General features: G+C 35.0%; 1 protein-coding gene across 4 annotated transcripts in view; it reads right to left on the bottom strand.

Moving 5' to 3' along the window:
• The window catches only part of VPS13A (vacuolar protein sorting 13 homolog A), a 268847-nt gene that overhangs the window by 39868 nt on the left and 201363 nt on the right, over window positions 1-27616 (bottom strand). For 3 of the 4 annotated variants that reach the window (XM_078061570.1, XM_036103219.2, XM_036103220.2), the window contains exons 53-66: window positions 22674-22803; window positions 16082-16314; window positions 12955-13108; window positions 12300-12446; window positions 12017-12098; window positions 11112-11181; window positions 10154-10259; window positions 5414-5527; window positions 4202-4347; window positions 3007-3088; window positions 1857-1970; window positions 928-1003; window positions 676-839; window positions 96-141 (exon numbers count right to left, since the gene is read on the bottom strand). In XM_078061570.1, the coding sequence (XP_077917696.1) occupies window positions 96-141; window positions 676-839; window positions 928-1003; window positions 1857-1970; window positions 3007-3088; window positions 4202-4347; window positions 5414-5527; window positions 10154-10259; window positions 11112-11181; window positions 12017-12098; window positions 12300-12446; window positions 12955-13108; window positions 16082-16314; window positions 22674-22803 (1664 nt within the window). The other variant, XM_078061571.1, reaches the window with a different exon arrangement.

Here is a 27616-nt window from a genome sequence, read left to right as displayed (position 1 = left end):
AAAAGACAAAGGTTTAGGCAAGTGGATCAAGAACGAAAACAGAACCAATTTGTGAAAGACCTGGTAATATAGATCACCCAAAGGAATATACTTGCCTTTGATTGGTTTTGTAACAATTCCTGTTATGCCACTTACAAAACCCTAGAGGAAAAGCACAATCGAAAATTTATACTTTGACATGATGTTAAAGAACCAAGTCTAGCTTACAAAAAAATAGAGAGTTCTGCTTTCTAGATACCGTAAGAATCTAGAAAGCACTGAAACAGAAATACATCTAGAAATACATTGCCTAATTATCTTAGCTAAAGAGAATGCTTTAGAGGCTACTGACATTTTATATAGGACACAACTCACTGCTCCTCCAATATCGAAATAATGCTTGAAGGAATGCAAGTTAAATGTCTATTTTCTTATTTGAAGAATGTAGCTTTAAAAGATATTCCCTGAGGAGTGCCTGGGTGGCTCAGTCGGTTAAGTGTCTGCCTTCGGCTCAGGTCCTGGGACTGAGCCCCGGGTCGGGCTCCCTGCTCAGCAAGGAGTCTGCTTGTCCCTCTCCCTCTGCCCCTCCCTCCTGCTCATGCTCTCTCTCACTCTCTCTCTCAAATAAATAAAATCTTAAAAAAAAAAAAAAAAAGATAATCCCTGATGGGTTCACGACCCTGGGAAATTTCTTACAGACACTAAGCCTTTTCCTCCACGAGTGATGCCTTCTCTGAGACCAGCTGGTTGCTTATTCATGGCCTCTCTTCTCTTCTGTTGATAGTCTTCATCCAGAGTCATGGCTGCCACCCCCTTAGCCATAGCACTGGTGATCTTGGAGGCAGCACCAGCTAATCCACCTAGCAGAAATGGCAATTATTTTTAGTAAAAGCAAAGGTATGATTACTTTCTAGCATAATCACACCTGGTAGGCATTCTCTTTCTTACCAACAGCTCCACCAACCAGTGCCTTCAGTCCTAATGCCATCCCCTCCACAAACTCTTCGGGACCCTGGATGGCTCCCTAAAGGGTCAAATAATAATAACAAGGTTACATTTTCTTTTAAAGGTGAACTTACTGATATAAATGAAGAAAGCAGTAGTGACAAAAATAAAAATATCCCAGACGCAGTGACACCAGCAAAAAACTTCACATGAACAAAATTCTCAGAGATATTTCACGACATTGAAAGTACAAAGAATAAGTTGATCCAAACTCAGGAACAGGACTATTCACCAGTGTGTACAAAACATGTCTGCTCCAAACTGTAAGTTACAGGATGAGAACATAAGCACAAACTACTCTTGATAATTTTTGTAAAAGAAATAACTGCACTTTAATTCTTAATATTTCTTATGTTTTAAATTATACCATACAATGTAAGTAACAGTTTTACTTTTTCATTACTCTCTACATTTAAAAGTCAAAGTAGGAGAGATTTGAATATTTTAACAGAAAATGTTAAGGGACACAAAACAATCATAATTTTTGCCAATGGTTAAGACTGCTTTGCACAGTGTCTGCCTGCAGTTATTTTTACTGTCCCACACAACAGCGCAAAGCAAGACTGCCTGCCCAGGGTGATCTTACTTCTACTGCAGAAAAAGTTTACCCACCTTTAATATTCCAACAGAATACTTAAATTTCAGTATATCTTAGTATAAAGTCTTAAGTTTAAATTTTGAGGGAAAAGGTTAAAATTTCCCTCCAAATTTCTCAAAACCTTTTAACCATTCTCTGCTGCAAAATCACATTCTTTTGTTGTGTCTCCCAAAATCTGTTTACACCTACGTTTTAAGTTAACAATTTGGAATGCGTTATTTGTTCAAAAGTATTAGTGATATATTACACAATGCAAGAATATGTATTTTATTACCTGGTAAGGTTCATAAAAAAATGCTTCCACACCTTCAGAAAATTCTCTAATCAAGCCAAAGGGATTTCCCAAAACTTCAAGTCCAAGAATGAGTACATACATTTGCTTAATGGCCTAAAAATGAAATACAAACATTAATCAATTTAGTCAATCAGAAAAAAATTTCAATATTCAGTACACACATCCAGTTTTTTTTTTAGGCTAACATCCTTATCACCAATTTCAACACCTACACCATATCAGCCTATTTATCACTAGTTTTGTTTTAGATTTTTTTTTTTTTAATTTGACAGAGAGACACACAGTGAGAGAGGGAACACAAGCAGGGGGAGTGGGAGGGGGAGAAGCAGGCTTCCTGCAGAGCCGGGAACCCGATGCGGGACTCGATCCCAGGACCCTGGGACCAGGACCTGAGCCGAAGGCAGACACTTAACGACTGAGCCACCCAGGCGCTCACTAGTTTTGTTTTTAAAAAGTTATTTGGTGTTACAGTATTAGAAATAATATGACATATTTACATAAAGCTTTAGAATACTCAAAATGCTTTCACTTTTACAACTATGTGTGACAGTTGTTATTACCACCATCATTTTATAGACTGGAGAAACATACAGGTCAAATGATGCCCAGGGTCACATAGTAGGTAAATAGCAACACTGGAATCCAAACCCAGACACCTTGCATCAGGCTTAGTGTTCTGTCCACTACAAAACAGCTGTCTCAGACACTCTATAAGTTATATCCTAAGATACTGGAGTCTTGCTAAAGGTGGGAAAAAAAATCCATTAAAATAACATATCTGACTCAACAACATAATTACATTAAAAACAGCCTGTATTCATTAGTTACTAATAGTTTCCCTTGAAACTATTTTTTTGAAGTAAGTTTGGTGCATTAGTCAATATTTTATTTAAAGATACTTGTTTAAGTCCACACATACCCAGAAAACATTTCTGTCCGTGGCTAAAAAACAGAAAGGCAAAAAACTGAAATGGTGGCATGGCTCAATTTCTTTCTCAATTCTGAGAAAAAGAAATTTTTAAGATTTTGAAAATGGTTATTCACTTTCTCGTCAAATCTACATTATACATGTACAGACACAGTTTCAATATATCAATCTGTCCCTTTAAAAAATAAATCTCAGACAAACCTGTTTCGAATAGTGTCTTATTACTTCAGACTGTAGTTCAGATGCTGTATGGAACTGATAGTTCAGTTCAAAAAATGCAAGCCTGAAAAACACATAAATATGTGTGAGGGTGTGGGTAGAAGGAGAGGAAGAGGGAGAGAGGGGAAGAGAATTTTTTTAATATTCACGAATGGTTTCATTTTCTTTAGAATTTTTCTCTCAATCTTTCCTTTCCGTACATTTCCCAAGCCAATCAAAAAACATGCTCTTTTACATATGCGCATTCTGGTCAAAGAACCCTCTAAGACTCTCATGAGAGCTATGGATCTTATCCTCAGAAAAGCAACCAATATATACGTATTATTACATCCTTTAGCGGATTCAGAGACCCTCTGGATCTCACTCACAGACATGGACTGGATTTTTCAACTCTGCCCTGTCATGGCCCATACAGAAAATGTCGGGCATGCTGAGGTGAATGGAAGAGGCTGCTCAGGAACGGCCAGACTTCAGCTGCGGCAGATCCCGTCTGATCAGCTGACAGCTGAGGAACCAAGGTCGGTTGACTGCTAACCTATTCACAGCATATACGGATCCACTGCTTGGGAAGCTCTCTGTTAGCTGGTAAGACAGAAGCTGGATGAGAAATCTCATTCTATTCCCAACGTCTTCAAACCTATGTTCTTTAATTTGACTGTTACCTAACTTTATCTAGATTTAGAGTTACATCCTACTGGACTCACTGATTCTTACTACGGTCCTTAATAACAATTCTGGGTGCTACCTGCAAAGGTCACTCTCATTTGAAGTCTCCATTCAGATACTCTAATAGCTTCCATTATGACTCACATTAAAATGTATATTCTTGGCTGTAACATTTAAACGAATCCCTTCACTTCCCCTATCATGCCATTCATTTTGTTCTAGTCACATATGTTTTGAAGAATCTCGATCCTAGAAGCCTTGAAGCCACATGGTTTAATCACCATACCTTTGGGCATACACAGCTTAGGAATCCTTCCGTAGGCCAGAAAGGCCTTATATGATGCACAAACTTGTATGGCCTCTCTCCCTCTTTCTTAAGGAAATTATTTAATAATAACCCCTATCTGTCTATGATCTCCAATATCCTTTACACACTTTTTCACTTGTAAAGTTTTTAGGTAAATATAAAATGGACTTTTCATCAATTTATAGATTTGAATATTAAACATACTTAAAAACTACATCTTGTACATCTGTAAGGGTGGCACCAATACTCTTCAGCAAAAGATTTAAAGAACGAACGGCCATCAGTCCTTCCTGTTGTTCTGAATCTTTAACTTCTTCTCTGCCCGAACTCAGTGAAACACTTAAATGCAACTAAAGAGATAAAGAGATAAATATTTAAAGCACTATCTTCAAGATGACAATTTTAACTTTTAAAATTTAATCTTATTTTAAATTTACTACACCATAAGATTTCAAAGATACCTGGATTATGCTGAAATTATTAAGTGAAAAGTTACAAGAATTTAAAATTGAATACAGCTCTATTTAATTTTTAAATTCAGCAATATAAGCTAATATGGTATTTAGGTTCAATCCAATTCTTTTGGTAAAGCTATGAAAATAATAATTTTTATACATTTTTTAAAAATAATAATCTAGAACTTGAAGTTGTTGAAAATAACTCAAATAGTGTTTCAACTATTAGAATTAAGTTAACATGTCAAAATCAGTTAAAACAAACTTCACATTTTTGTATTGTATGCATTTATGTATGTGTGTATATGTATGTACAGCTATACAATAATTTTCTTTAGTGTTATGTAATTCAGAAACTCTGTATTAAGAACTTATATTTAGTTCCATTCAGTCTTCACTTCTTAAATCAAGGTTACTTCATGAATTAATTTAAAACTTACAGACTATAGTTAGTAATATTGTAGTGCATTATTTGAAAGTTGCTAAGAGAATAAATAAATCTTAAAGTTCTCATCACAAGAAAAACTTTTTTTAACACTGTGTGGTGATGGATGGTAACTAACTTATTGTGGTGATCATTTCACAGTGTATACAAATATCAAATCATTACCTTATACATCTGAAACTAAGGTGTATGTCAACTATACCAATAAACAGACACACACAAAATTTTGAAAACTGTCATTAAATACGTTAACAGAAAACTAAGGTAACAAAATGTTAGCTCAAGATATAAACATATAAACACATGTTGTAGGTGGCTCCAATATTATTTCTATATAGTGAAAAACTGTTAGAAGTATAAATAAAAATTTCAAAGGATTATTCCTGCTACTTTATTTACAGAATTTATATACTATTAGAGAACATAATTTATATGCTCATCTCCCCAAACAGATCAAGTCAATTTGCTATTACCTAGATTATCGAGGATAATAAAAATGACTTCTATTTCCCCTACCTTGATAGGAGATATATGGAAGTATTCATAGAGACTGACTTGTGACGAATCTGCTAATGAAGCTGTTTTATATTCTTCTTGGAAAGCTTCTATATCTTTATGAAAAAGTTCAATCTATAAAGAAACAAAAAGTATTAACAACTTAAAGGATCTATCTGTATGAGGCATTTAAGTCAACAGCTCAGACACTGCAGAACACTCCCCTGTAACATCCATATTCAACACTGCTCATGACTAGAAAGTTATTGCATGAGAAGGGAACCTAACACCTGTTAGTAAAGCTTTGTCCCTAACTCACAAATTGATAAGCATATCTTCTTTGTTCCCATCTAATCCATTAAAAAACACGAAGCTTTTCTTCTTGGGACTACAGAGTTATCCCAAAAGGCTATGATAATCTAGTGCATCAACACTTTCTTAGGAATATTTGTTTCTTTAAATATAATCATAGTTCATTTGTAGCTTTTTAGTAAATACCTCGCTGACATCTACAGAGGCCCATGATATAATCAAAAAGGGGAAGGCACTGAAAATGATGTTGTATGAAGTGATGATTATGGCTTTCATTCTTGATAATCAACATTAATTCTCTTTTAAACACACATTTAAGTTACTTCTATATGTTGAGAAATGGCCCCAACATTCACATTTTTTTTTTTTTTTTAAAGATTTTATTTACTTATTTGACAGAGAGAGACAGCGAGAGAGGGAACACAAGCAGGGGGGTGGGAGAGGGAGAAGCAGGCTTCCCGCTGAACAGGGAGCCCGATGCGGGGCTTGATCCCAGGACGCCGGGATCATGACCTGAGCCGAAGGCAGACGCTTAACGACTGAGCCACCCAGGCGCCCCCCCAACATTCACATTTTGACCTATCATCAATAATATTAAAATGATAGCCTTATTAAAAGTATAGAATCTGGAAATTGACTTCTGGGACGACAGTGTGAAGGGTTCTTTAGACCAGCTCCCCAGTGAAACTGGTGAAATTAAAAAACATTTGGGTGCCTGGGTGGCTCAGTCGGTTAAGCATCTGACTCTTGGTTTTGGCTCAGGTCATGATCTCGGGGTCATGGGATGGAGCCCTGCATTAGGGTCCACACTCAGTGGGGAGTCTGCTTGAGATTCTCTCCCTCCCCCTTTGCCCCCCCTGCATGCTTGCTCTTTCTAAAATAAATAAATATTTAAAAAATTAAAATAAAAAAACATTTAAGGCCTCTATGAATGAACCTAATGGTATAAGCAAATAAAACATCTTTTCAAGAAAATCTACAAAAATTTGGTAAGAAAAGTGAATCTGTAAGTATTTGAACAAGGACCATTCTCTCAGATCCCCCTCCTAGTTCAACAAGCCATAACTCTACTCTAGACTGCTATACTCAAGAACACAAACCTCCCTCTCTGCCCAGTCTCCAGTCAGGAATACTTTCTTCCCGGGAGGCATAAGATGTCAGCATTTCTTATCCTGCCCCCAGTTACCAGCTGCTAACGCTACATTATGGGGGATGTGGGAGCTTCCATCCTGCTGCCCAGCCTCTACTCATGGGAACAAAGGCTCTAACTGGGTGTGATACCGATGAGAATACTGGGTTCTCATCCCTCTTGTTCCACCCACAGCTCTGAAGCTCTGGTTCAGATAGTTTTACCTGGGGGACAAGGAAACTTTGACTCCTATCTTTTCCCAAAGAAACTGCCTTCAACTGCAAGAGAGTGTGAAGAAGTTCAAGCCTGAGCTTTAGGAAACAGTGAATGTCATAGGGAAAGGTAACTATAAGGAAAATCATTGATTCAATGAAGATACAGGCTAAACTGTAGGTCTCTTAGTTTTCATGAGCAAAATGGGGAAAGAGACAGTTTAAAGGGGTCCCCCTGGGGCTAGAACAAATACCAAACACTGATCTCCAGATCAATTCCTTCAAAAAAGAAAAAAAAAAAAAGCCCAAGCAGAACAATTTATGGCCTAAGGTACTGTGAGAAAAAAAAATAAAGCAATCAGCCAGCGATTAGTGGAGCTCAATAGCTAGGCGTGGTTGTGAAAAGAGAGGAAGAGGGCCCCGCCCCAAAACCACTTATTCTAGGGTAAGGGTGGGTATCCCAGATCTTCACCTCTCTGAGGAGCAACACCAAAAGCTTAAGAATGCAGGAAAAGTCAGGGGTGTGGGTAGGATAGACTTCAATAAAAAAATCTAACCAGTCATAGAATGAACAAATAAGCTAATAACAGTAAGCTTTGGAGAGAGAGGAACCAGTAGCCAGTTTTTATAGTGTATCATCTAAAATGTCCAGTTCCCAACCAAAAATGATGATATATGCAAAGACATAGGAATGTATGACCCATACACTGGGAAAAAACTAGGCAAAAGAAACTGCATGTGAGATGTGACCAGACTGGATTAAAAGAAAAATACTTCCAAGTAACCACTGTAAATATGTTCAAAGAACTAAAGAAAACCTGGGGTGCCTGGGGGGCTCAGACAGTTAAGCATCTGCCTTCGGCTCGGGTCATGGTCCCAGGGTCCTGGGATTGAGCCCCACATGGGGCTCCCTGCTCAGCGGGGAGTCTGCTTCTCCCTCTGCCTGTGCTGTTCCCCCTGCATGTGCTCTCTCATGCTCTCTACCAAATAAATAAATAAAATCTAAAGAACTAAAGAAAACCATATTTAGAAAAGTAAAAAATTATGATGACCATGTCTTATCAAACAGAATAATATATCAATACAGATGGAGAAAAATTATATATTAAAAAACCTATTAGAAATTCTGGAATTGAGAACTGTAACAGAAATGGAAGATTCACTAGAAGAACCTAACAGTGTATTTGAGCTGACAGAAGAAATATAAACACTTCACTATATGCTAAATTAAATGCATTGTTTCATCATGAACTTGAAGTGTTAAAGATTATGCAATCTGGAGAACAGAGGAAAAAGAGAAGAAAAATCAGCAGTCTCAGAAATGTGGTACACCATTAAGCATACTAACATATACAATATGGGAGTATCAGAAGGAGAAAAGAGAGAAAAAGTAGAAAAAATATGCGAAGAAATAATAGCTGAACACTTTCTAAATTCAATGAAAAACAGTAACATATCCAGGAGGCCAAATGAACTCCTAGTGCATAAATGGAAAGAGGTTCACAACAGATACATAACAGTTAAATTGCTGAAAGTCAAAGACAAGGAGAAAATCTTAAAAACAAGAAGAGAAAAGCAACTTATTACATACAAGAGGACCCTGATAAGATTAACAGTTGGGGTGCCTGGGTGGAACAGTCGGTCAAGCATCCTTAGATCTGGCAAAGGACTCTTAAAAATGACACCAAAAACATGAACAACAACTAAAAAGAATTTGGATTTCATTAACATTAAGCTTTTGTGCTTCAAAAGACATCAGGAAGTAAAACAACACACAGAATGAGAGAAAATATTTGCAAATCATTTATCTGGTATGGGACTTGTATTCAGAATATTACAATTCAATAAAAAGGAGACAACCTATTTAACAAAGGCAAAGGATCTGAACAGACATTTCTCTGTAGAAAATATGTAAGTGGTACATCAACACATCAAAAGATGCCCAACATCATTACTCATCAGGTACAAGTAAATCAAAATCACAATGATATACTACTTCACACCCACTACGATGGCTAAAATCCAAAGGATAGACTAAAACAAGTGTTGATGATGATGCATTAAGAATCATACATTTTTTATGATTTCAAACTTCACAAATATTCATAGCAATATTATTCATAATAGCCAAAATGTGGAAATAGCCCAAACATCCCTAACTGATGAATGGATAAACAAAATGTGGCATATCCACAGAGTCCTGGATATACATAATATGGAATATATCCATAACAATAGAATATTAGTTGGCCATAAAAGGGAATGACGTACTGAAACATGCTACAACTTGAATGAACTCTGTAAACATTATGCTAAGTGTAAGAAGCCCATTAAAAAAACTACAAGTGGATGATTCCACATATCTAGAACAAGAAATCCTATAGACAAAGTACATTAGTGGTTGTATGGGACTGCGATGGTTTCTTTTTTGGGTGGATGAAAATGTTCTGGAATGAGATAGTAATGATGGTTGTACAATTCTGTAAATACATTAAAAACCACTGAACTGTCCACCACAAATGATTAAAATGTATGATGTGTGAACTGTATTTCAATAAACTATTAAAAGAAAAAAAAAAGTATATTTGTCCTTGTCCTTATCCACATAATTTATACTATCTTCAGAATTCTTTTTATGAAGACAGCTGAAAAAGAGATCAGATCCGAGCTACCCTATCACTGTGATTTTACAGTCTTTCCATCAGTCACAAATAAGATATTACCTTTTATTTTTATCCCTTCTCTCACTGAATATTCTTGCCACACCCAAATTTCTAAGTTATTAATCAAAACAGAAGTAACTCAGGAAAATAAAATAGGAAAAAACAGTGATGTGAACCATGACTACTTCTCCCTACTACTGGCCTAAAACCTTTCCTATTTGCTAACTCACCTTCATAAGGCTATTTTAACTTGTCTTGCTTTCTTCATCTATAATCTGAAAATGGGATTTCTACCAATTTACCCACCATAGCAGCATAAGAAAAATTTAAAAACTTTATTTTTAAGATGGATCGAAACCATTTTAATATCTTTAAAAATTTATAATTCTTTTAGTCCTCCTCCTTCCCCAACCCTTCCCATCAATGCTATCATTCTGAATCTTACCTCAGTTTTTTCAGTCACTTCGGCTTCTGTCATAAGTTCTGCTAAAGCATAGACAAACCCAAGATCTAACCTGAGGTCCATTTCTTGGATCAACACCTTGAAATACCTATAATACAAAGTAGAAAACATTTAAAAACCATCGATTAAGTGCATTAAGAAAATCAGGTGGGAAAAAAAGCATTAGATAACTATTAGAATGTTGAAATTTAGGATTTTCTAAATGAACAAATAAAAATGTCATGGCAACATTGTTCATAATACCAACCAACTCAAAATGTGAAAATGCCTATGAAGAGAAAACTGGTAAGTAAACTGTGGTATATAGTCATAGAGCAGATTATTATACATTAGTGATAATAAACTCTAGCAAATACAGCAAAAATAATAAATTTTGGTAAAAAGTTGAATGAAAAAATCCAGTTCTAAAAGTACACACTCAGTTTAACAAAAAAAAAAAAAATTTTTTTTTAATTATGAAAAAAGGAAGACTAAGAAGGTACATATGTGGTAAACACATATGTGTTTAGGTACATATGTGGAATGAAATTATATTTTAAAACATAAGGGATGAAGTTAGTGTTTATTGTGGTTGACAGGGTGGAGAAAACAAGAAATAGGGGAGTAATACATCAATGGATGTTTCTGTCAATATTCTATTTCTTAGACTGGGTGGTGACAATTTTAAGATACCATTTTTTCTTGTTTCTAAAACAATATGCAGTAATTATAGAAAACTTAAATGAGAAAACAATAAATACATAAAATACAAGTACATTTCATTCAGAGCCTTCTGACTCTTCAAGATTATAAAACAGATTTTCCTAATGATCTTTATAATTTAATATTTTGCATGTAAACCTTTGCCTCACCTGAAATCGATTCTTTAAAGAGTATAATTAATTCACATATTTAAATCAAAACATTAAATAAATACACAGAAACATATTAAGACACTTACTTAATACGTGATATCTGGGAATGCCCTGCAGATCTCATGACAATACTGACATCTGTAAAGGGCTTTGGAGCTACAAAAGTTAATAAATATGATTAATCCCATGATGCTTTAAGCAAAAGATAAGCATTTTCTTGCAATTTAATACACATCACAATGGAGATTTACTAAATCATGAGTGTCAATTAAAATTACTATTTGTAAGATTGATTACAGTCTTATTTCAGACCCCAGGATGTTTTTTTTAAGTATCTGTATTCACTTTAAGGATAAATCCTTAAATTAGCAATTTTAAAGTAGAAGTATGCATTAGAATCACCAGGGAAACACTGTGAAAACACAGATTTCAGGGTCTTGTCCTGGGCTTCCAGGTAGAGGGGCTTGGGCATGTGCAATGGTGAACAGCTTCCAAGCAGATTATCAATACCGCCTTAGATAGTTCAGAGGCAGTGGTGTGGAGGTGGCGGGTGGGAAGCAAGGGGAGGAGGGAGGAAAGAGAAAGGGGAAGAGCGATAACAGAGAAAGAAGGAATACGAGGGAGAAGCAGAGGATGGAAGAATAGACTTGTCATTACACTCATCTGGAGAATACAGGACGTTTTCCATGGTTAGAAACCACTCTGAATTTGATTTTCTTCACAATTTATTCAAAGGTCCTAGTGGCTTTTAAATCAGGAATTTACAAATCAGTAATATTTCTAAAAATTTAAATATATATTCCTAATTAATCTTCTCCTCAGAATTCAATGTGTTGTTGACCTTAGTTGAGTACTTGTTCCTTTACAAGAGGTTTAATTTTCTAATGATCCCACAGAAACTAAACTTGAGAATGGTTTCGTGTTTTTATAATAAAATAAACCATACAGAGAATACAAACATTTTCATGGCCATCTAAAAATATAAACAAACCTGAATCCATGGTGACCGACTTGGGAGGTTTAATTGGATAAAACACAAATGGAAATATAGCACCATGTATCTGGTTTTGGATCTAAGAAAATAAAAACAGGTCAGTATATTAATATGTTAATTACAGAACCTGACTAGAATAACAGGATTTAATAAGTAGAAGGAATCAAGCAGTCTAGATCAACACTGAAACTGAAGTACTAGGTAAGAGAGACCATGGGAATACATTTGGTTTATTGCTATGTTCCTTATGAATACAATTTGACTATCTTTTCAGACTCACCTGTATTCTGTAAACTTGAATTCTAAATGATGACTGATGTGCAGATGTGCTATATTCTACTTTCAATGCTGGAAGATAATTTCTTCTTATAGCTATTACATGTGGCTGCAGAATTTTCATGTTAGTACCACTAGGTGTGAAGCAAACCTGAAAAATACCCCCCCCCCAGACTGTTGTATTTCTCTGTATTCATAATTAAAATTAGAAATTTGTACTGAAAACTTTAAAGATAATGTTAATTAAAACAGTAGTCTAAATAGTTGACTAGACTGGATCTTTACAATTTGACTAGGTTTAGACTGGATCTTTCCAATACAACTCACAAAAATGTTCATATAATCCTTATAGCTTAGTTGTATCGCTTTTTATATAAATTTACTAAAAAATAAAGTGGTAAAAGAAAAAATAAAAAGTAAAATAAGTAAAACAACATATTGGCTTCTTGTTAACTAAGGAATAGATCTCATTAGCATCTTAAGAGAAAGTCTGAGTTGTTAATACAGACAACTATTCCTTTAAAGTATTTTGTATAAAGTATATATGACAGAATTCATTGTTTTGTAAGGAAACCAGACTTTCTTAAAAGTTCACTAGTGATTCATCTAATTACAACAGGTAAAAATTAACACTTCACATCAGTACTTAAAAATATTACCGGAATGTTAGTGTCCAATTCAACAACCTTATCTTCTGAAGGTGAAGATTCAGTATATTCCTTAAATTCTTTCTCTAACTTCTCAGTGTGCTTTACACTCATTGGCTTCCATCTTGCCTTCTTCTTGGGCTTTGTCTCCCAAACCACATCAGAACTTATATATGAAAGCAAAAATCATGGTGCTAATTTATAAACATTTTCATTTTACCTGGTTTATTACATGAATTGCAAAACCTTCAGTAAAATTTTACAATATCCTCAGTTATATGCAAGTACACTACAGATTTAAAAATAAGAATTCAATCAATACTTAGACTTTTACCAGACACTATTTAGGTGGTAGAGATATTATCAGTAAACATCCTTGCCATCCTAGAGCTTTATTTTAGCGGAGTGACAGACGCATAAATAGTAAATATAATACATTTGTATATTATAATATAGTTAAGAAGTGAAAATGCTTTTGAAAAAAGAAAAAGTAAGACAGGGTGAGTGATCTGGAGTACTGAGATATGCCAAGTGATGGGGGCTGCAGTACTGAAACAGAGTGCTCAGCCAGGGTGTCACTGACAAGACGGGACTTCAGCAACCTCACAGGAGAGAAGGGAAGTTACCCAGCAGACAAGAGAAAAGCATTCCTGGGACAGGGACTAGCTACAACAAAGACTCAAAAGCAGAGCACGCCTATAGTGTACAAAGAAGAGCAAGGAGGCAGGCAGGCCTGGAACACACTAAGAGTAGAAGATGAAGTAAGATAGACAGTGGGAAGCCAGATAATGTAAAGCCTTATAGAATATTGTAAAGACTGAGTTTTATTGTGAAATGAGGAATCACTGAAAGATGAGATCATCAACGTGATCTGACTTAAGCTTTATCAAGAATACACTGTGTTCTGGGAGAGAGGGGAAGGGGTGGGGATGAAGGTCAGAAGCAGGAAAACTGGTTAGGAGTTTAATGGAGTAAGTCAGGAGAAAAACGGTGATGGCTCTACCTAGGGTAGAACAGTGAGGCAGTAAAAAATGGTCAGACCTGTGTCTGTCTTGAAGACAGCACAGAACTTCTAGATGGATTAGATGTGGAGTGTGAGATAAAGAGAGGAATCAAAGATGATTCCAAAGCTTTTTGCCTGAGCAACCAGAAGGAGGGAGTTGTCGTTAACTCCAATGGGGAAGTAGGTTTTGTAGAAGGATATTAGGAACCAGGTTTTACGCATATGAAGTGTAAGACGTCTCTTAGATATAAGAGTAGATATTTTATGTAGGTGGTAGATATACAAGTGTGGAGTTCAGGACAAAGTTCTGGTTAAAGAAACATTTGCTAAATTTTTTTGGCATATATTGTGGTATTTGAAACAGAGAAGAGAAGAGGACTCAAGTCTGAGGGCTCCAGGGCACCCAGTATTAAGCAGCTGAGAAGTAGCCAAGGAACGAACACATAAAGTGGAGAATTCTGGGATAGAAAGAAAAACCAAGATGGTGAGGTATCCTGAAAGTCAAGGCAAAGAAAAACTATCAAGGAGGAAAAAAAAAAAAAGACGGGATCTGTATAACTGCTGTAAACTTAAGCAACATGAGGACTGGTCTCTGGTGATCTTGACAAGACCAGTGTCATGGTGTGTTGACAGCAAACTCCTGCTGGAGTGGTTAAAGAAAGAATGGGTAAAATAATTATTGGATATAGTGAGTATATTAAACTCTTCTGTAACTGATAACACTTTTGAGGAGTTTGGCTATAAAAGGAAGCTAAAAAGTGGGCAGAGGGTAGCAGGGAAAGTAGGCTCAAGAGAATTTTTTAAGTTGAGATAAATAATACTGATGGGCATAACCCAAAAGAGAGCCAAAAATTATTGATGTAGGAGAGAGAAAGAATTGTGGGATCAATGTCTCAAGAAGGCAAGAGGAAATGGAATAGAATGCAAAGTTGAAAAATATTTTTAAATAGGAGCACATGTATCTATGATAACTGTGGAGAAGATGTTGGCACAGCGTGTAGGTAAAAAATGCTCATGGGTAGAAAGTTGTGATTTGGGGGAGTGGGTCGGTCTTTGGAAATTCCCTTTTGACTGCTTCCATTTTCTCACTGAAATGGGATACAAGGCAGTGAGGTATGAGAGAAAATAGGGGTTTAAAATGAGACAAAGTGTGAAACTGTAATCTAAGAGGGGATGGAACAAATCTCACTGAAAAATTGCTGAAAGACTTAAATACAGAATAAAAACATCCATCTACATTCTAAAATTACTCCGTTTACAAATGTAAGTTATTTAAGTATTCTATTTATTAATTCCCTCTAAAATTTATATTCACTTAATAAACAGAGAGGCAGGAACTGTGTATTATTCCTCTTTGCATTCACACCATTTAGCATAGCACTTAGAAAATAATAAACACATTTCTTGAGAACAATAAAAATTTGTAAGAAAATAGTTTTTAATATTCCTTTTTAAATGGCATGGATTCCATTCAATGAAAAGTCAAGGGCGTTTCTAGATGAATTTATATAGAAAAACAAATTTAAACCTATACCATATACCTTTAAATTGTGTGACAGCTTAAACTCAAGGGTTAAAACTACATTATCCTGGTTATACAGACTGGAATCTATAAATGCTCTCAAATTAGGCACTAATATATACAAATTAATTTTACCTTAAGTATTTATGAACAGGAATATTAAAGGCATAAAGAAGAGTTTTACTGGTGATGATTTACATGGGGAATGATATATTCCATATTATCTTATTGTATCTTAAAAGCGTCAAGCTCAAGTTAAAGAATGATTGGCTTTATTCTTCCAACAACTATTTATGGAGCATCTATACTGTATCCTAGACCGTGGGTAGTAACAGAAAATTAAGTATTTCCTTATGACATGTTAAATAAAGTATACTTTTGATAAGCTGAATAAATCTTTTTTGAAAGCTGAGATCATCAACATAAGACCGGATTTATAAATTTGATTTCTGACATATCTTTATCTCAAAAGGCAAAAAAATAATCTCAAAAGCATTTTTAAATCAGCATTAGCTTAGTATAATAGTCAAAACACAAAATTTAAACAATAATTTTAGATTTTACTATCACCGTTCTTAATCATTAAGAATTACTTAAAATTTAATGTATCTAACCTTGTAATGCCAATATAGGCTACTTCTTGCTTTGTGTAATTGTTGACGAGAGAAATTCCAACATCTTGTAAGGCCAACACAATTTCTTGCTCTGCTAACTCTGCTTTCTCACTTTCATATGTTGCTTTAAATACCCTTGGATCTTCAGTGAATAAAATAATGCGTTGTAAGCCTTCAAAGAATGAAACTAAATAAATGGTCTTTTTCCCCGAATTTATAGGTGTCATCATATCCTAAAACAAAAAATCAAAGTCTTAACCAACAGGAAATCTAGATTCCACATTTGAAAAATGAGAATTATAATGGTAACTCCTTCAAAGGGTTGGACAAACTAAATGAATTAGTATTTGTATAACATTCAGAAATTTACATAATTAAAATCTGTTGATGTTAGCTTCTGCAATTATTATTATGAAGTTATTAATCAGGAAGACAGGTTAACTGTTATTGTTCTTTCAACATCTTAAAAAAATTTAGTCTTCCTTAGTAGACTAATCAATAACACAAAATATTATTTTCTCTGCTTTATTCTAAGACCAATCAATGTGTTATATGTTAAAAGTTGTTCAGTCAGAAATTTGTATTTCCTTACAGAGCTGAATTAAATAGGATAAAAAATATCTGACACTTCAGTTGCATGCTCTATAAAGCACAGATATTCACCACATGGTTAATTCTGCAGGAAGCCCTTATTTATAAGCATTGTGTTAATATCAGGGTCTTGAAGTTCAATGACAAGATAATAGCAAATTCTAATAATAAACAGTCAGCCATGAATTTTTGGTCAATATTCTAGTGAATATTCTGATCAATAGGAAATTTTAATATACAGTAGTCCCCCTTCTCTATGGTTTTGAATTCCATAGTTTCAGCTACTTGTGGTCAACCACATTCCAGAAGCAGATGATCCTCCTTCTGACATATGGTCGGAAGATCGGTAGTAGTCTAATACTACATCCCAACGCCTACGTCTTTCATCTCACTTCATCTCACCCATCTATGCATTTTATCATTTCACATCATCATCATCAGAAGGGCGAGTACAAAATATTTTGAGAGAGAGAGAGACCACATTCATAGGACTTTTATTACAGTAAATAACTGTTTCATTTTATTATTAGTTTTTGTTTTTAATCCCTCACTATGCCTAATTTATAAATTAAACTTTATCATAGGTATGTATGCATAGGAAAAAAACATGGTTTATATATGGCTTGGTACTATCAGCGGTTTTGAGCATCCACTGGGGGTATGAGATGGCGGGGGACATACTGTATCATACACATTCATGTTATAATACAGTGAATTTAAAAAGTGGAATTGCTACCATAAAGTCAGTACTTAGAGTTAATCTATTTATAATACTTGCTAAAATAAAATACATAGCACTAAAACTACAATGAAAAATAAGACAACTAATTTATTTCCAAATAATTCTGAAGTCCTAATATTCTGAAGTGGATTTCAGATTTATCTTTATAAAGTTTAACTATCATTATGATATAAATATGCAAAAGTACTAATCAAAAGATCAAATAAGATTATTTATATTAAATAAAATCATTCTTCCTGAATAAATTCTAATAACCAAGAATTAAAAAATTAAAATTAGGCCAATTATAGGCAGCCTTCTCAAATATATCAAAAGACAAAAAAAATCTACACTGGACTCCACAACAGCAAAACTAGAATACAATGGAAAAATATATCAATATACTAAGAGAAAATGACCCTCAACCCAGAATTCCTTACTCAGCAAAAATATCCTTCAGTAAGTACAAAATAAAGTTGCCTAAAGACAAAAACTACTAAATTTCACCATCAACAAGGACTCACTCCTGTAGGAAATTCTACAGGAGGAATTAAAGTGATTCAAGATGGCTGTTTGCAAGAAAAAAGTTATGCAAATAAAACCGCACCTATTTGGGAGAAAACATTTTATAAAATTCAATATCCAACTATAATAAAAATCTTTGGCAAACAAAAGAGTAGATGAGGAGTTTTGCTTTTTTTTTTAACCTCTTATCAAACTGTCCTCCGAAAAAAGAAAATACCAAACTTTGGCAAAGATCATATTTGAAGGCAAAATGTTGAAGGTATATAATTTAAGATCATATATAAGGCAAAAATACTTGCAAACACCACTTTCACTCAATAGTATATTAAAGATCCTAACCAGTCCAGTAAGGCAAAAAGAAATTAAAGATGAAAGGACTGAAAAGGGGAAAACAAAACTCTCATTATTTGAGTCATGACTGCCCATATAGAAAAATAAAAAACAAGTAATATTAATAAGAGAATTCAGTGAGTTTTCTGTGTACAAAATCAATACACAAAATGCCGTAACACTCCCATATGCTGACAAGCTTAATTCTGAAAAGATACCATGAGTTACTGCTCTAGCAGTTGATGAGTAGGTGATCTCTAGACCAACCCTCTTGCTAAGAACAAGAACTTTCACTAGACAAAATATAAAGAGGATAATGTGTTTGAAAAGACAGCAAGGCTACCAAGACAGGAGGATTAATGAAACCAAGATCTGAGTGAGAAGGAATTCTCAAAAAGCCAACTGCCAATTCTAAAAGTAGAAGCAGACACTGAGAAGTTAAGAAAATCAGAAAAATATTGTGTAGTCTCATGGAAATGGAAGGATTAAAGCTGGAATATAGGGCATAAAAAAAAGAAGGGGTCAACAGCTTAGGCTTTTAGTTGAGTCCCCAAAGGGCTATACTCTAGGTGGCAGGGTGAACTCGAAGTAGACTAGTCCTTACAAGGACTGAAGACTAGATTCAAATCATTTCAATCCTCCTTTAGATTAAGGTAATCCACCCCTCAAGACCAGCTGCCTGACAAAGGCAAAACCATTTCTTCTCAAGAAAAAGGGGATACTATACAGTGCCTAAAATTGTTGCTAAAACTTTTCATATACTATGTCCAGCACATAGTCAAAATTAAACATGCATTTAAGGAATATATATGAGTGAACACTAAGAAAAAAAAAGAGAAGATATAACAGTATCCACAAGAGATCTAGATATCAGATTATCAGATAAGCTTTAAAATAGCTACAATTAATATATTCAGTGTAGGGGCGCCTGGGTGGCTCAGTTGTTAAGTGTCTGCCTTCGGCTCAAGTCATGATCTCAGGGTCCTGGAATCGAGTCCCATATCCGTCTCCCTGCTCAGCGGGAAGCCTGTTTCTCCCTCTCCCACTCCCCCTGCTTGTGTTCCCTCTCTTGCTGTCTGTCTGTCAAATAAATAAATAAAATCTTTAAAAAATATATATATTCAATGTAACAAGGTAGAGAATTTTGAAACAAAACTTCTAAAAAGAAATCCTAGAACTGATCATTTCAATAATTAAAGTTAAGAACTCAATGGATGACTTTAAGAGATTAGACACCACAAGAGAAGTCTAGTGAAAGGTCAGAAAAAGATATTCATACTGAAGGTCAGAGAGAAAAGGATGAAACAATATAGAATATCACATGAAAATCACAAGGGACATGGTGAAAAGGTCTAATATTTTTGTAATACTGGAGTCCTAAGGTGAAGAAAAAAAGAAGTGCCAACTCTGAAATTTGACATCCAGCATAAATATCCTACAAAAAAAAAAAAAGGGGACAAAATAAAGACATCTCTAGACAAATGAAACTGAAAGACAATTTGTCAGCTGTCGACTTGCATTAGAAAAATACTGAAGAGAAGAAAAATTAACACAAATGGAAACATGGAGAGGCAGTTTGGAAAAACGGAAGAAAGGAAAACATGTGAGTTAATTTAAATGCATTATTAGTTGCAGAAAGCAGTAATAATACTTCTTATGGGATTTAATATATATTTAGAAATAAAACACACAACAGTACATAAGATGAAAGAGGGTAAATGGAGTAAGAGTTCTAAAGTCCTCATATTATTGGGAAAGTGGTACCAGTACTAATTTACAGCAGGTTTTAGTAAGTCAAGAATGCATGTTGTAGTAGCACTAAAAGCTATAGATTTCTTTTAGTGTGATGATGTCTATACATTCCTTGCAGAACACATATAAGCTATGGTCATGGGTTGTTACAAGAGATATGTGCTATTGTGGAATAGGGCTTGTAGGTCAAAGTGGCTCATAACACACCCAAGTGAGCCTTGTTCCATCACAACAAAACTGTCATTGCAGATGACCAAAGAGAATGCTTCCTTAACTGATAGGCAAAATGTATGATGCTCCCGGCTGGCAAGCTTTGTTTCCTGACCTGTATCTTTCTGCGTAGGCAGTTGCAGACTGTAGTCTATGATAGTTTTGAGAGTCTAAATGTTTAAATCTAAAAAAGATACAATGGTGGGCACTGCAATATTATATACTAATGATGCATGATTAAAATGATCAACCTACCAGGAAAATATAACAATTCTAAATTTTTATCAACCTAATCACATAGTTTCAAAATATAAAAGCCAAAATTAAAAAACTAAAAGATGAAAGTATGTATCTACAAGAGATTTTAAATACAACGCTACAAGCAAACATGCATACAAAAAACCTAATGAGCTAGAAGATTTAAACAATATAATTAATAAACTTGAAATTGACATATATAGAACATTATAACCAACAACTACAGAATATTCTTTTCAAATATACATGAAATATGCACAAAATGACTACACAAAATCTGGCCCACAATATCTATCTCAATAAATTTCAGGACCGAATCAGAGTACGTTCTCAAATCACAGTGGAATTAAGTTAGAAATCAATGAACGTAATTAGAAAATTCCCTTACTTTTTGAAAACTAAGCAATGACCTAAGGAGCCATGAAACCAAAATATAAAAAAAAATCACAAAATAAAAAATATGTAAAATATTAAAAACAAAATATATATATGGATATAAAAATAAATAAAAATGAAATTTAGAAAATATTTTGAACTAAAGGATAATAAATATAAAGTACATCAAAATTTGTGAGATAAAACTAATGCCGTTTTTTGGAGGGAAATTTGTGCCTTTAAGTGACTTCGTATAAAAGGAAAATCTGAAAACCACTGATCTCAGTATCTGCTATTAACTCGATTGTGTCCCCTCACTCCCCCAAAGTCATATGTTCAAGTCCCAACCTCCAATGTGACTCTTTTGGACACAGGGCCTTTATGGAGGTAGTTAAGGTTAAATGACATCATAAAGGAGGGGTTAGGGCTCTGATCCAACAGGATTAGTATCCTGCTAAGAGATACCAGAGAGTTCACTCCTTCTCTCTCCACCATGTGAGGACAGAGTGAGAGGGTGGTCAACTGCAAGTCAAGAAGAGTCATCAGGTTCACTAGAACCTGACCATGCTGGCACTTTGATCTTGGGCTTCCAGCTCTCAAACTCTGAGAAATAAATTTGTGTGGTTTAAGCCACCCAGACTAAGGTATTCTGTCATGGCAGCCCAACCAGACTAACACAGTATCTATCTCAAGAATTTTTTTTTTTAAAGATTTTATTTGACAGAGGGGGAGAGAGAAAGAGAGAGAGCGTGCACGCATGCACAAGCAGGGGGAGCTGTAGGCAGAGGGAGAGAGAGAAGCAGACTTCCCGCTGAGCAGGGAGCCCCACATCGGGCTCAATCCCAGGACCCCGGGATCATGACCTGAGCCGAAGGCAGACACTTAACTGAATGAGCCACTGGGCATCCTGACTAATAACATTTTAGTAAGAATTTCTCAAAGTCATTCAAAATGTTACTGGAAAATGTTTATACATAACTTTATCATTATAATAAACCACTCAAAAATAAATTGCTTAGTGGGTCCCTAAAATGATCCTCACAGAAGCCACATTGACCTAAAATGACTGTCAGTGCACAGACTATACCTGTTTATGAGACAAATGCTGAAAGCACCTTACCTAAGCCTAGTGTACCTTTTATAACGTAACAGCAGCAAATAATGATGTAGCCATACAGGACCTCTTCTGGTTTTAAATGTTTTGGTTAAAATTTGAATACTGCTTTTAAAATCTTTGGCAGTTTTTTTTTTTAAACAATATTTGGTTCTAACCCATGAGCATGGAATGTTTTACTATTTCTTTGTGTCATCTTCACTTTTTTTGATAAGATGTACAGATCTTTTACCTCTCTGGTTAGGTTTATTCCTAGGTATCTTACGGTGTTTGATGCAATTATAAATGCGAATCAATTCCTTGATTTCTCTTTCTGCTGCTTAGAGACTATATTATGCTTAGCGAAATAAGTCAGAGAAAGACAAATACCATGTGATTTCATTCATATGTGGAATTAAAGAAACAAAACAAATGAAGGGGGAAAAAAGAGGCAAACCATAAAACAGACTTTAGAGAACAAACTGAGGGCTGCTGGAGGGGGATGGGTTAGATGGGTGATGGGGATTAAGGAGGGCACTGGTAATGATGAACCCTGGGTGTTACATGTAAGTGATGAATCACTCAATTCTACTCCTGAAACTTAAAAAAAGAAAAAATCTTTGGCAGTTGTTTAAAAGTACAGACACAAAGCAGGCCTTATAAATAGCAAAGCCGGAAGAGAATATCTTTAAAAAAAAAAAGATGTTTAGAACAGTAATACTCAACCCCATACGTACATCCTTTTGTGTTACTTCACCATGGCTTTTTCCACATCTCCACTTCAGCCTTCTAGAGCCCACTGGATCAGCCCATGTATAAAATACTGCTTTTCCAGGAGGGAGGGAATCTTCTATTTCACTGAGAGAACTATCATAAATAGTAAAAATATGCATTAAGTGCAAACATATGAATGTATAAAGAATCTAAAATAACACTTAATTCGGAGTCCACTCATTGAGATTTGTGATAGTTCTTATTAAGAGTAGACTGAAAATTTTTTTCCTTATACAATTAAAAAGAGGTTTTCTAAGAAAATGAGAATATTTCAAGGGAAACATTTGTCCCACTTAGAAAATAAAGAGTTTCATGTTTTTGAAACTTTTTTCTTAAAGATTTTATTTATTTGAGAGCGAGCGCAAGCAGGGGAGCAGAGGCAGAGGGAGAAGCAAGCTCCCCACTGAGCAGGGAACCTGATGCAGGGCTCGATCCCAGAACCCCGGGATCATGACCTGAGCAGACGCTTAGCTGACTGAGCCACCCAGGTGTCCCCATTTTTGAAACTTCTTTGAACTTTTGTTTTAATGCAAATGAACTGTGGAAGAAAACCATTCCAACTATTAACTATACTAAATTTGAGAGAATTTAATTGGGAACTCTTTCCTAAGTATTGGTCTTATTCTGGCAAAAACAAGACAGCTAAATTATTTTTTTTTTTAAATCTTAAGACATGGCATATAGGGGCGCCTGGGTGGCTCAGTCATTAAGCATCTGCCTTTGGCTCAGGTCATGATCCCAGGGTCCTGGGATCGAGCCTCGCATCGGGCTCCCTGCTCGGCAGGAAGCCTGCTTCTTCCTCTGCCCCTCCCTCTGCTTGTGTTCCCTCTCTTGCTGTGTCTCTGTCAAATAAATAAATAAAATCTAAAAAAAAAAAAAAGACATGGCATATAAATCTAAGAAATTCAATCAACTCACAAAATAATTCCCAGAAAAGCAAAAAATTGGAGAAGATACAAACCAAAGAAATAATAGAATGTAACTTTTCTGAGCTGAAGCAGCAGCTGACTCCGGATATTCAATGGCAGGACAAGACACAGAAATTAATGAAAATGGAATATCATCCTAGACATATCTTTGTAAAAAGTTTAAGTTTTAAGAAAACATACAGAAATCTGCCCATAAACATCTAGGAAAATCACAGTTTACCCACAAAGAAAAATAAGACTGGTCTCACATTTTTCTATAATACTGAATGCCAGAAAACAATGGAGCAATGTCTACACAATTTTGAGAAAAGAAGTTAGGACTTAAAATTTTATGTCAAATTGTCATTAATTTGCAAGAGTAAGACATTCTCAAATAAGCAATAACATATTATCCACAAACTCCTACTGAAAAAGTAACTCAAAGTCTTTTTCCAACCAAGCCAGAGAGGACTTAAAATAAAATTTTAAGAACTGGGATATAGCGTCACCTGGCTGGCTCAGTTGAAAGATGGTCTGGCTCTTGACCTTGGAGTCCTGAGTTCGAACCTTATATTAGATGTAGCCATTACTTAAATAAATAAAACTTAAAAAAAAATTGGGATATAAAAATATTAAGCAACTAGTCAAATCAACTTGTCAAAAGCCAAAAAAGCAGGCGCCTGGGTGGCTCAGTTGGTTAAGCGACTGCCTTCGGCTCAGGTCATGATCCTGGAGTCCCTGGATCGAGTCCCGCATCGGGCTCCCTGCTCGGCAGGGAGTCTGCTTCTCCCTCTGACCCTCCCCCCTCTCATGTGCTCTCTCTCATTCTCTCTCTCTCAAATAAATAAATAAAATCTTTAAAAAAAAAAAAAGCCTTGAATAAACACATTTTTGAAAAACTAACCATTTTATATAATTTGAGTCAAAACTTCCAAATTATATTCATAAGAAAACTGGGAATTCGGGAAGAGAAGCTGAAAATGTGAAAGTATTCCATTTTCTCCCCCATGGGTCAATTAGTAGATTCTCTTTCACTCAAAATTTAAAATGCATCGAAATCCTCAAAAACAAAAAAGTAATTATCTACAACAAAAACAGAATGTGTATTTTCCAAATCATCATTAGAAGAAAATAATCCGTATTACCAAAAAAAGGCAAGGAATCTTTAGTTATTAGAAGGACTACAAATGGGTTAAAGGTCTTTATTAAAAGAGACAGATTCTAACATTACACTATTAGACAATACCTAAAATTCAAATTCCAAAATTTGAATTCAAATTCCAAAATTCCAGAATATTTATAATGCATCTAAATGATGGGATATCAAGCATTTATTAAAAACTGTTCTAAAGCAAATTTACATGCTCACAATAGCTATTAAAAACAAAGAGATTCAGAAATATAGATAGATGGATAGCAACAGTAAAACAGTGTGATAAGAAATGCAACAAAATGTTGACAGTGTTAAAAAAAAATGTTGACAGTGCTGGGATTTCAGAATTATGGTTTTCTTTTCACAATTTTTCTATGGAATTAAGAAAATTGACAGCTATAATTTTTATCTGCAGGAAACAACCACCATATGAACAACAACAAAGCCAAGAAAGGAAAATCAGAGGAGAAAATAGTCCTACGGTTATTGTTTATTCCATGAAAAAAATATCAGATGTAATAAACGAGAAGTTGGTTTAAAAATATCTAGAAATGCTTTTAATTCATAAAAATGGTAATCTTGTTTAACTCACTGCAGAAATATTTCTTACAAAGAAAATTCATCTCAATTTATCTTAGGCAATGGGAATTCAAAGAAAATAAAATCACAGTCCTCAGAATGTTAACTATACATGTGTACAGTCTTAAACTCACAAGCCAATGACAATGCAATGTGACAAATGCTTTAATCTACATACGCAAAAAAGGTACAACTGAAAACTGGTGCATAGATTAAGGTAGTGAGGGAAGGGATCACACGCAGTGGGAGCTTTTCTGGCAGAAAGGAGCACCAAAAGGTGAAAACACATGGAAGGACAGAGAGCATTCAGGAAACAAAGACTTGAGCTTGTCTTAAGTATGGGGAAAGAAAAATGTTGAGAAAAGTAGCCTAGAAACATTTTATTTTAAAAGAAATGGAAAGTCACTAAAAAACTTTAAACAAGAGAGAGACAGGACTATATTTTGTGTTTTTGGAAACCTACCTCTGGTGGCAAATGGGGGATTTAGTAGAGACAAGGCTATAGTATAAGATGCAGATAAAAAAATCTACTCAAACAAGAAATTTGGGAGTTTGAACTACGATAATTACAGGAAAGACTAGACAAGAGGAGATTTAAAAAAAAATAGTTTATGTGATTTATTAAGTATGTGATATTATTAATTACCAGAATATTACAACTACTAATTATGTGATAATGAGGAGGAGGTAGCAGCCTGAAGCTCAAGAGAGGTGGTCCATGTTGGAGTAAGTGATTGGGGGATCACTGGCACACAGGACTCTGGAATTAATGAATGAATGAATTTGTTTGTTTATTTGACAACGGGTGTGGGGGAGGGGCAAAGGAAGAAGAAGAGAGAGAATCCCAAGCAGATTCTGCACCGAGCAGGGAGCTGGACTCACGACCCTGAGATCACGACCAGAGTCGAAACCAAGAGTCAGATGCATAACCGACTGCACCACCCAGGAGCCCTTCAATATTCTTTTAAACCACAGTTTCAGGTTCTTGATTTAATAACTACAAATAATTCTAAATCTAAATCTAGTGTTCGTTACTGCAGGTTGTTAATTTTATAAATTTCCATTAAGGTTGCAATTTTTTTAGGTTTCAGAATTTCAAAATAGGATAACATTCCAGCTTCTCCCATATCCCTTACTTTCACAATTTTAACAGTGGAATAGATAAGATTTCTAAACACTTAATATCTGAACTGTATGAAGACAACTGCAAGGTCAAGGCCACAGACAAGACTGAGAAGTCTCTAGTTCAGCTTCAGCCAGGCTCAACCAGTTGTCAGAGAAACTATGATGCCCTACATCATTCATAGTATATAAAGAATTGACTTAGCTCCTCCGTGTGGATCTAAAATGTTACCAGCCATACACTATCCTTGAGTGAATGGAAAAAAGAGTTACTCGAGTCATTCTCTGTAGGTCTTAATTCTGTTAACACTATGAGAAAGGCTACTTGGGGGTACATGGATTGAAGGGCAAATAAGAAATTATTTATTTTCATCGGTTATGATAAATCAATTCATTAGTTTTATAATAGGGATAATCATAGAACACAGGCTTTCCTGTTTCTCAACATCTTCCATAAATGAGAGAACTGATAGGGCAGCAGAAGTTCTAGATACTTGCTAGTCCAGCCTTGTGGTCCTTACTCAATACTTATTTGATTTTAACCAGTGGCTAGAAGTGTACATTAGCAGTGGAAGGAAAGCATAAATGAACTCATAAATATAGGCTCACTGACAAGCAACAGATGAAAACAAAAAGAGCAGACAAAATAAATTCAAGAGAGGCTGGGACCAAATAAGAAGAGGAACAGAAAGTTACATAAATGGTCATGGTACTAGGAGGATATGATATCATAGCAAGTTGAAACAAATGATGTTAAGGGTAATCCTGGAAAAAAATCAAGATTTAGATACAGTCTTTAGGGAAGCTTAAAAAGGTAGCAGTCCTTTCCTCCCACACCCATCAGCAAGAAGAGGATATCTACTGTTTGAAAAAAACCTAAAGTTTCAATATTTACATTATGTTCATTAAAAATATGAAAAATGTAAAAATAGACCAAGTTCTTATGATAAACCCTGACATTTCTTCACCAGATTCTACAATGATCAAGCTTTTGCCATACTTGCTTCAGTTCTTCCATTTTTCTTTTTTTGAAGCATTTCAAAGTAATGAATGCCATAATCATCAGAGAAATGCAAATCAAAATCACAATGAGATATCACCTCAGACCTACTAGAATGGCCATTATCAAGAAAAGACAAGAAGT

The sequence above is a fragment of the Halichoerus grypus genome, chromosome 14 (genome assembly GCF_964656455.1).
Source record: "Halichoerus grypus chromosome 14, mHalGry1.hap1.1, whole genome shotgun sequence".
In the NCBI taxonomy this organism is placed as follows: Eukaryota; Metazoa; Chordata; class Mammalia; order Carnivora; family Phocidae; genus Halichoerus; species Halichoerus grypus.
This window is presented reverse-complemented; position numbering and strand designations above follow the sequence as displayed.